This window comes from Heloderma suspectum, chromosome 6 (genome assembly GCF_057233095.1).
Source record: "Heloderma suspectum isolate Gila_16-S chromosome 6, 16-S_ref, whole genome shotgun sequence".
NCBI lineage: Eukaryota > Metazoa > Chordata > Lepidosauria > Squamata > Helodermatidae > Heloderma > Heloderma suspectum.
The window spans coordinates 101346582-101357749 of NC_139463.1; the positions used below are offsets into that span (position 1 = coordinate 101346582).

Genomic DNA, 11168 nt, shown 5'->3' on the forward strand with positions numbered 1-11168 from the left:
TCAGTATCTGTATATGTGCAAGTGTGTGTGTTTTACATCACTTAAAAATTCGTCTTTATATACACCCGGGTCTTGTCTAGGTTTTTTTTTTGAAACGGTGACACATCTTGACTCACACACTTTTCCATTCAAAAAAAAAGCCAGAAAGAAAGAAAGAAAAAAATAAAAAGTATAGGTCATAGAAATGACACATATTCTTTGTAATGCTGTATGCTGTCCCTTTAAGATGATTTTTTAGGTGTATGTGGGGGGGGGCTGGGGGGGGCTGGGGGACTGTGAGTTTGTTGTGTGATGAGGTCATGCTCCACTTTCCCATTCCTCCAAAACTCCACAGGTTTTGTACTGTCTCTGGCTCAAGGAGGCAGGGGGATAGATTCCCCCCCTCCAAAAAAACCCCCCACCCCGCAGTCCTCAATCACATGCATTAACTTAGACAGAAAGAGAAAGGCAGATGGGAATTCAGGTTAGGAAAAGTAGGAAGTGCAAAGGTTTGCAATGGAGGGCAGAAAGCGATGAAGGTCGGGGTTAAAATCGAGGTGGGATCAAAATCTCACCTTTGTATTTGGGAGATTTATCAACAGAAGGAGAGCCATCCACTAAGCCAGTTCCACAGGAATCTTCTTAGTACTATCAACCATTGTGGGAGCAAACGCCCTCCTGTACAGGGAGGGTTTTGAGAGTCCTGGTGCTAGAGATCTTTTCAAAACCTCGGTACAAGCTGGTGATGGGAGGGTTTGAACCCAGAGCCATGCACATTTGAAAGCACGGCAAGTGGCATGTTCCATCAGATCACAAAGGTCCATCTGGCCCAGCACTATGTTGACCAATCAGGTGCCACAGGGGAATTAACAAAGAGGACAATAAACATTCCCTGTTTTTCCTGTCCCCACTATCTGGCTGTCAGAGGTAAACTGCTTCTGAACATGGAGGCTCAGTATCTAGCTAACAAGCCACTGATGGGCATCTTCTCCATTAATTTTTCATCCCTTTAAAAGCAGCCTATTCCAGTTTTCCTTGCAACACCCAGTGGCAGGGAGTTCTGTATGTTAATTATGCATTGCATGAAGAAGAGCTTTCTCCTGGGTCTGCTGCCAATACATTTCATATGATGACCCAGGCTTCTAATGGTTTGACAGAGAGGCCATGATCCAGCAAAAGGGAACCACTTTTCAGCTCAAACGCTAGCTGTGAGTAGTCTCCAATGTTCGTCCTACATAGAGTAGACCCATTGCAATGAATGAGACTTGTTAGTCACAACTGACTTAAGTCTCATTCATTTGAATGGGTCTACTCTATGTAGGACTAACATTGGATACTTACCCCATATTTACTGGGAAGTTACTCCCATTGTTTTCTGTGGAATTTACTTCCAAAATATCACACTTTGTCCCAGGGATTTCAATGGGAGAGTTAAAAACATGATTATATCTTCTCCACTAAAATCAATGAGACTTTAAAAATGGTTAAACATTGGCTGGATCATGCTCAGAGTGAAGATTAAAAAATAATCAAATTGCACATTAAATATGGAGGCACCATAATTTCCACAATGGCATTATTACAATTTCCACAAGGGTAGCCTATGAGTCTGTTGCAGCAAAAACAAGAAAACATATTGGATACTTGTTGATACCTCCTTGTTTTAGTTTAAGTGGCTGCGGTCTATCTTTGCATAAAAAAAATTGGTTTCTAAAACGTGATTCCTGCAAATTTTTTTTTTTTTAAAATAACAGTGTGGAGCTCTTGTTCAGAGTTCTAGCCAGCAAACCATGGCTTCTTCCAGGATACTACATTCCATTCACCTCTCCTCCCCACAATCAGCCAGCACGCTTCAGTCCTCAATGGATTGCTTTGGAGTCTGTTTCCCCCCCACCCTTTGGTTTTTGCCTAAAAAAATTTTCTGCTTCGCCAAAGTTTCCTGAGCCTGTGAATGGATGGTGCTGTTTTGGCTACATAAAGAGCTTTTCTACATGAGGCATTTATTGTGCACTCATGATTCCTTACTTACAGTTGTTTATGGGTTCTTTAGACGGCATCGTGATCCTCCAGTTTCACTTCTGTTTCTTAAGAGAGCTTTCCTGTTTGTTTTTTTAAGAGCAGGGAAAATGGGGTATTATTTCTGAAAGCAAAATAACTACTTGTGTATTTGCGCTATTCCACTATAGCACAGCGCCACCTAGAGGTTATGTAGCAGAAAAGCAGGAAAGGAAAAGCTTTTTGTGTAAAGCTCGGAGCTGAATTCTGTGACAAAACTGAAAGTAGATACAGCGATTAACAGCCCTTGTGTGGAAAAACTCATAGATCCACACTTGGAGAATAAAAGTATATAGCGAGGGCAGGCAGTCTGCAGCAGTCCTCTAAGTGGGGTTGGATTCCAGCTCCCATCAGCCCCAACTTGCATGGCTAATGGTCAAGGATGATAGGAGTTAAGAGTTCAACAACACTGGGCCACAGGTTGCCCAACCCAGACACAGATGATACCTAGGAGTTTTTCCTCCTCTCTTTTTTAAAAGCATGGTGAGCGCCAGTAAAATCTATGGCTTTCCCATTTAAAAATTTGCAGGCTAGCGCCCAATCATTTCTCCAGTCACTGAGTGAAAAAACAACCCTACATAAGAATATAAGATGAGCTGTGCTGGACCAGACCAAAGGCCTATTTAGTCCAGCACTCTGTTCCCACAGTGGCCAAACAGATGCCTTATAGGAAGCCCACAAGCAGGACATGAGCTCATAGCACCTCCCCCCTTGTGTTTCTCAGCACCTGGTATTGAGATGCATGCAGACTTAGATACTGAAGGTAATATATGGCCATCATGATTAGTAGCCATTGATAGCCTTATCCCCCATGAATTATCCTGCATGCATGCATCCTTCCTAATGTATTGCATACTTGAGTATCAGGAGTATGTCCAAAAGGTGCCATTAAGAAGCTGCCGCCACTGAGCCCCATGACCAGAGGTTGAGAAGGCAGGGGGAAGCTTCCAAAACAGAACAACAGTGGACAGCATATATTAAAGACATTTCGAAGCAATGTAAAAAACAAAACAAAAAAAGGACAAGATTTCCTTCCTGGGAATGCCGGTTGGAAAAGGGATGTTTTTGGTAGGTGCCAAAAACCCAGAAGTGTTGGTGCCTGCCTAATTTGTAGTGGTTGGGAGTTCCAGATGGTGGGCGCCACGACATTGAAAGCCCTATTCCAAGCCATGATGGACCAAACATTTTAATTCTTGGGTACCATCAGGAGGGTATCTCCTGATGAGTGCAGGAACCAAGACGGTGGGTAAGGGATCAGGCAGTCTCTTAAGTATCCTGATCCTGAGTTGTTTAGGGCTTTGTATACCTAAACAACAAGCAGCATATAGGTAGCCAGTGCAGTTCTCTCAGCATAGGTGTCACATGCTGGTGATAAGCCGCTCCCATTACCAACCTGGCTGTGGCAGTCTTCACCAACTGCAGCTTCTGGACCAACCCCATGTAAAGCACATTGTAGTAATCCAATTTTGAGGTTTGGTAAAACCCAGGGCAAATCTCGTGTCCTGAGCTGGCCGGTGGATGAGAGCAGAAGGCCTCCAAGAAGAGCCCAGACTGTTTATCCCAGCCTCCAAAGCCCAGTGACCTGAGCAGCCCAGCCCGATTTCCTGCCTCAAACTTTCACCTACACTTCAAGGAATTTCATCGGGGGGAAAAGGTTCTTCCTTGTTTGCATTGCCTCAAGCGAGAGGAGCCGGGCCCAGCCACAAGCCTCCCACGTTAGGCCCAAACCTGACAGACAAGGTCCCACTTCCAGTCTGCCCCGTGTGGGGTGTGCGCTGGGGTCAAAGGGTCACATCCGCCCCTCTGCTGATTTCCAAACCACATCAACACACCTGCCCACAAACACGCACATTCCAGAAGAGGCTTTCCTTTCCAGAGCAGGCAAGCTCAGAGAAGATTCAGCTGCCTCTGGGGTGGTGGCAGTGGTTGTTTACACAGGAACCCCTCTCATCTGGGCCTGAGCTGCAGCTGACTCTGGGGTGGGGGCTGTTTATACAGCAATCCCTCCTCAGGGCTCGAGTTGCAGCAGACTGTGGGGCTGAGGAGCAGCGGTCAAGACTTCAGCTCTAAAATGAGATGGTTTAAACCCCTGTTGTTACCTGTGCAGGGCATGTGTGAATAAGGAGAATGACTATTTATTTATTCATTCATAATATTTACAAGCCACTTTTTAAGGCCAAGCCCTCACAAATGGACATACACAAGAATGATGCAATGTCCATTAGGGCCCATCAGACTGGTATGCACTAGGCACAAGAAATAGGTATGTACAGTTACTGTTTGAAAACTGTGAATTCACACAAGCCATTCACACTCATAAGGGAAGGCAGCAGTGAAGAGATACAGTATGTTTTTCAAGGTCCTTTCAAAGGCCTGTACTGAAGGAGCCAATGATAAGTCAACCAGAGTTCCATAACTGTGGGCTGCCACCGAGAAGGCCCTGTCTCTTGTGCTCACCAACTGAGGGCATGAATAGTAAACATACAGGCAGTACCTTCAAAGCAGATGTTAGTGCACGGGCAGGGTCATATAGGTGAAGGTGGTCCTTAAGGTAACCTGGTCCCCTCCTGGTCCCCCTCCAACACCCAGCATTCCTCACGATTGCCTATGCTGGCTAGGGCTGAAGGGAGTTGAAATCCAAAACATCTGGAGGGCACCAGATTGGGGGATGCTGGTCTACGTAATCCTCATATTGACCACAACACTTCCATAATCATATAATAATCAACTTATTAATTGACTAAGTCAGATCAGGAAACAAGTAAGGATGCCTCTGGTTAGATCCACGAGAACATACAAAGAACCAGGTCAAAGATCCATCTAGTCTAGCATCTTGCTTTCCACAGCAGGAAACCCACAAACAAGTCATGTAAGCAACCACAGCCCCCTCCTGCTGTCACTCCCCAAGAACAGGCTTTCAGCATACTTGCCTCTGATCCTGGAGTTTCCATGTAGCTATCCTGATTAAGAATGATTGAAATGAACCCAGTTCAAGGTAGGGGTGACTATGAGGCGCCACACTCGCATCCAAATCAGCTGTCATGATGGGCATTCTTATAGAATAGCTGTGACTCCCAGCTTGGCAATGAAAAAAAAAGTGTTATTGTTGTTATAAATTTATTACCATTCTTGTGGAATACTGGTCATAATGCTACTTAGCCGGCAATTCATGAAAAGAGGCAATAAATAATGCATGTGAATACAGCTTATTTGTTCTAGCATGCTTTGGTCCATGGATCCCTTTCAGGCTGGGGGGCGATATCCAAAGCTCCATTTGCAGAGTTTTAGCTAACCTCTTAGAACAGGGGTCCCCAGTGCAGCATGCATGGGTGCCATGGCACCTGCAGGCATCTCCAATGGCACCTGTGAAGTGGTCCCCAACGTGATGCCCAGAGATGCCCGCAACACTTTCCCCCTGTTTTTTTTTTAAATACGCATACATGGATTTGTATATATCCATAGCAATGAATACATATGAAATGCATACAACTTTCTAGCAATTATCCACAGGCCTCAACAAAAGCAGATCAAATATCCAAATATATCCATTTGATCTACATGCCAGCTGTTCGAATACTGAAAGTGCGGTAAGGTCCTCAATCCATTGCATTATAGCAGGTCAGTACTTATCCTTCCAATTATGTAATATCTTTTAGCTGTGAAAAGGGCGCCGAGAATTCATTTACACTGGCCACTTGTTAAATTCCATGAAGCAGGTAAATGATTTAAAACAGTGTGTACATCAGTAAACATTAAAGACTGTTCCAGTACAAAATTTATCTGTGTCATAATCTCCTCCCCAGAAGAAGCAACTACTGGACATTACCAAAATAATGTTTAAAAGAAGCATTTGATTTATTCCACCGCCAGCAGTTAGCTGAATTAGACAATCCCTTATTAAAGAGATGTTGAAATGTCAAAGAGACATGAAACAAAAGTTTTTGTTGAATAAGACGCAGCCTAAGATCCATAGACATGACAGGTAGATGCCAAAGTGGTGATCCACTGATTAGGCATTTTGTCGTGGTGCCCACAGCAGTTTCTCAAATTCCCAAATGTGCCCACGGGTCCAAAAAGGTTGGGGACCCCTGTCTTAGAACATAAAGTTTCCATATCATTTATTTGTTACATTTATATCCAGCTTTTACTCAAGTCTCTCATCCAGACGGCAACCAGAGTCAAAAGAACAGGGAAAGAAGATCAAAGAGAAGAAGATATTTAGAGACAATAGGAGGTAGTTAACATATTCCTCCAAGGAATAATGTGGCTGTACCTCATCTTATATCTTGGAAGCCTTGCTCCCCTGAACTCAGATGTGTGGGGGCTGACTGTTATCAATCGTTTGTAAGAGAAATGTACTGAACACATGCTCAGAAGCACTCACCCAGATTATTCTTTCATGTCCTGAGTCATTCCACTGGTCTATGCAGCCCCATGCTGTGCACTCGGGCTGGCAGCAACTCATCAGAATCTCTCAGGCATTTCCCATCACCCACCACCTGATTCTTTGAGGCTGCAATTCTATGTCCACTTCTCTGGGAGCAAGTCCCTTTCACTTTAATGAGGCTTAGTTCTGAGTAGACATGCCAAGGATCACATGGTTAGCTGGAGATGCCAGGGATTTGGACCTGGGGCATTCTGCATATGAAAGATGTGTGCTGCCACTGAACTATGGCCCCTTCTCCTCACGTTGAACATTGGGTTTGGGAAGTGGAGATCTGGACTCAGCCCCCCTTCAATGTGGCTGTATTGGGAGATCTGGTGTGCTGTGGGAAGAGCAGATCCCTCTGCAGGAGGAGGAGAGGAGGGCAGCTTCCACTACAGATCTACATCATATCCTGCTGGTCCCTCATGTAGCAGGTATGACCAAAATCAGGACCACTATGAACCAGTTAAAGGTTAAGATGTCATATTTTGGGGATATATGTGACTTACTTTTAATCTGGGATCACATGATTGAACCAGAAGTCATAGGGGAGTCCACACAGACATGTCCCAAGTCACCATTTTTTCAGCCACCTGTAGAACATAAACATAAATAGTGATTATTGTAAGAATGAGATAATTATTTTGTCCTCTAAATAGTGCTGTTGAAATAAGTGAAACAGGCTATGATCCTATGCACATTTACTTTTAAGTCCCATTGGACACAGTGGGACTTACCTCTGAATAAATGAGTGGTAGGACCAAGTTGCCAGATATGTGGCTGGGTGATGGAGATGCAGCTGCCTCTGGCGTACAGGCAACTATGAGGCAAGAACATGTAGTAGGGTCAGTTGCAGGGAGGAGAAGCTGCTGGATAGATTTTAGGGCACCCTTCTCCAACCTGGTGACCTCCACATGTTTTAGACTACAACTCCCAGCACTGCTGACCATTGGTTGGGCTGTCTGGGGCTGATGGGACCTCAAGCCCAAAACATTTGAAGGGCACCACGTTGGAAATGGCTGTTTTAGGGTATAAAATTGCATGAACCCTACTTGTAGAGAGTCAGCAGTAACAAGATGCACTGGGAGAGACACAACATATATGCAAGAAGCACTTTGACTGACAAGAAAGCATTTCAGATCTGGACCCCCCACCCCTTACCAGCCCTCTAGTGCAGGGGCAGGCCACCTTTTGGGGCCCAGGAACACATCTGGCAACTGTACTGAGAAACTGTACTGGACACCACCACAAAATGGCTGCCATAGGCGGCATGGCAAAGGACAATTAACCTGCCCCAAAGACTGAGTACAGGACACAGGTGGGGTCTGAGCGCCAACACACTAAACAACTCCTTTGAACCCAACATTTTCAGCACCAACAGAAACCTATTTCACAGCAATCTCAGCTGCCAGTAAGAAAAGGTATCAACTAAAAAAAAGTGGGAGGAGTAGGACATCTTGGTGGGCACCAAGAAAAGTGCCCAGGGGCGTATTGCTGCCTGTGGGCACCACGTTGGCTGCCCCTGTAATCAGATGTTTCAGACCCATGGCTGGGTAGATAGATACCAAGCTTGAGCTGAGGTGAAAGTTCTCAACTAAAACTTCCAACTCCAGATTGGGGAAGCAAATGAGTGGCACAAGAACTGGGAGGATCTGGGGGAGAAATGATTTGCATGCTTGAGGTGGGTTACTTGGTAGCAGCGGCCTTTTCTTTTAAAACGTTGTTTCTGCGACCGCATAGCAGTGTTCCCCTTGGCACCTCTTGCCATATTTCCACACTCACAACACACACACAATTTCCCCTCAGAATAAGGACTCTTCCAGACCAACACCAGGGCACTGAATTCCATTGTTTTTTATGTTTCATTATGCTTTGTTGTTGTTCGGTCGTTCAGTCGTGTCCGACTCTTTGTGACCCCATGGACCATAGCATGCCAGGCCTTCCTGTGCTCTGCTGTCTCCCACAGTGTGCTCAAGTTCATGTTCATTGCATCGGAGATGCTATCCAGCCATTTCATCCTCTGCCGTCCCCTTCTCCTTTTGCCTTCAGTCTTTCCCAGCATCGTGACATAACATAGTTCTGATTGGGGGGTGGGGGGAGGCAATTGCCAGAGGAATTCTGCTGCTGCTTATGGTGACAGCAAAACAAAGTTAAAAAGAAAAAGCTACTGCTGTCCAGTAAGCAACCCCCACTCAAGTTGTGAATAATGTTTGCTCTTCCCCCTCAAAATGGCTTTCCCAGATTTGCTGCCTGCAGATGAGGCAGTGGATGGGGGAAGGATGGATAGACAAATTGATAAATGCATATACATACACATTTTTCTCCTTGTTTTTAAGAGCTAGGAGGGCAGGGTTGTACAACATTAATAGTTGTGCAGGGACGAGAATTTTGGCAGGGACTTTTTTTTAAGAGCTGAAAATTTTTAGCTCCTGAATTTCCTTCTGCTTCACAACTATTGACACTAAAAAAAAGTCGTCTTTTGCAATTGGTCACCCCTTGACCTACCCTCCTCCTTTTCTATCTGTTTCTTTCTCTTATAAAACTATGCTGGAAAATAGCGGTGACCCACCTTAAATCAAGAAGAGACCCACTTATGGGTCCTGAGCCGCCAGTTGAAGACCAGTGCTCTGAGGAACTAAAAGCACATTGTAGGACAGAAGCATGCTTCATTCACACTCGCCTGCTTTAAAGTTTAAGTGCAAGAAATTTTGCCATTTTGTTTCCCATCCCACTGTTTTTAGTTCAAGGAGGAAAGCAAGATGTAGTGGTGCATTCTGGGAACCAGGACTCTTTGGTTTCCTAAGAAGGAAATTAAAAAATATCAGGTTAGAAGAGGAAGGCCTCGATGTACAGGGAATGAAAGAGGGATGTAGTAAGAGGGAAGCTACGAGTCCTAGGGTTTCTAGGAGAAGTCATGGTAATAGGTGAAACTGGAGAGAGGGCTTGCTCTGGATGTCTGTGGGTGGGGGCACATGTGCTAGAGCAGTCAAGAGCCTACTGTTCCAGAAGCGCTGCCACTTCACCACCTTTCACAGAGCCTCCAAGACATTCAGGAGCATTTTGAGAGAATTCTTCGTTTCCACCCTGCACCTCTTCCAGGTTATACGGGGTCCACTGAGAGTACGTTGCCTGGGAGGCCTTAAATTCCTTCAGCTGGCCCTTGATGTAAGGAAGCTTGAATTCTTTAACACAGCAAGTAAAGTGGGGGGAGGAGGACTCTTGAGGTAAAAAGTACCACCTCTTCAATCTGCCTGGGCACCATGCCCTATGACCACAATCCTAGAGGTGCAGAAATGTGCTGTGTTTAGTTTTACCTCAATATGATGAAATTGCACTCTACACATGCTTGGAGATACTCCACTCAAACAAGACCACTGGTTTCCAGAAGAAAACCCCTGATAATGCGAACACAGCTTATGTATACCGTACACAGGAGCCCTAACTTTGGAAACTGGTTCTTGGGGGGTTATCTCTTGGGCGAGAGCCAGCTCAAACTACGCCTCGAATCTGAAGAATTAGTTGAGGGGTGGGAAAAAATGAGGACGTCTCAGAGCCAGGACCCCTCTGGATGCCATCCTGTCCCTGAGTCACTCCTGGGTAGCCCAAGCAAGCAGGTGAGGTAGCTAGGTCAGTCACCTATCCCTATGGTCAGATTGTGGTTTTGAGGCAAGGAGATTAAAGTTTGTGATCGGAGACTCTGAATCTGCAGCTCTGACTCTCTCCAGGCCAGTTGCACAAGTTCACAGAGCCCCCACCCCCCGCCCCCACTTGGGCACACACACACCGATGTCCAGCTCTCTGAGTCAAGCACATGCACCCTTTAACACTCTCATTAAGCAGAGTCACTAGCCGCTCAGCAAAACGCAATGCTGGGGGACCACCAGTCTTCCGGACCTAGCAAAGACGATGTGTCAGCTTGACAGGAGAACCCACAAATCACTGACTGTGTCATGGCTTGGGGGGGGGGGGCTGGACCACGTCACGCTGCTGACACAATGTTTGGGGGCTGCGATGGGGAAGGAATCCACATTCTCTGGGAAGAGAGTAATAGGGTGTCATGAATGAGAGCTCAGAGGGAATGAAAAGCCAGGATACCTAGGTTTCTGGAAAAAATTTTGCGGGCAAAGGTTTAACACCCCTTCGCCCTCCACACACACAGTTACAGGTGCCTTTTCACTTCCTCTGTGCCTGGCAGAGATGAGAAGATGTGGGGAGGGAGCCAGCCAGGCTGGCTGGGAGGGAAATGGGGCGGGGGAGCAGGAGAAGAGGGTCGTAATTGGGAGAGACAGTGACACAAACTCCACACAAAAACTGTGCAGTCATAGCATGGTGCAGTCCGTCTGGGAAAGCAGTATACAGTGGATGGGAAATCTTGCCTCTTCCCAGACTCCTCTGCTCTCACCCATGAGGTCGTACTTTGCTCACAAAAGAACCTAGGAGCCCTGGCCCCTTTTACAGTCACATACATGCTGCATGCACACACCGCCCCTACTTAACCAACTAATTCCCACTTTCCTCCCAGAAAAGTTTTCCCCCACGGGGGGGGGGGGGGGAGTCCCTCCAGCCCCATTTATAAGCCTGTTTCCTAGCAACCCTGAGGCTTTGTTGTGACCCTTGAGGGCAGGGGCATCAATATCATAAGTCTTCCTCTTCAGTGTCTAGGAAAGGGTCTTTTGGGTGGTGGGAAAGGCAGGGTGTCATAGTTGAT

The 11168-nt window shown here is 46.0% G+C and overlaps 1 protein-coding gene across 1 annotated transcript in view; it reads right to left on the bottom strand.

The window, feature by feature from the left end:
* The window catches only part of IL11 (interleukin 11), a 33106-nt gene extending 22240 nt beyond the window's left edge, over nt 1-10866 (bottom strand). The window contains exons 1-4 of the mRNA XM_084807770.1: nt 10863-10866; nt 9459-9642; nt 7198-7280; nt 6724-6821 (exon numbers count right to left, since the gene is read on the bottom strand). Of these exons, the coding sequence (XP_084663896.1) occupies nt 6724-6821; nt 7198-7280; nt 9459-9642; nt 10863-10866 (369 nt within the window). The remainder of the gene's footprint in view (nt 1-6723; nt 6822-7197; nt 7281-9458; nt 9643-10862) is intronic.
* Between the last annotated feature and the right edge of the window lie 302 nt (nt 10867-11168).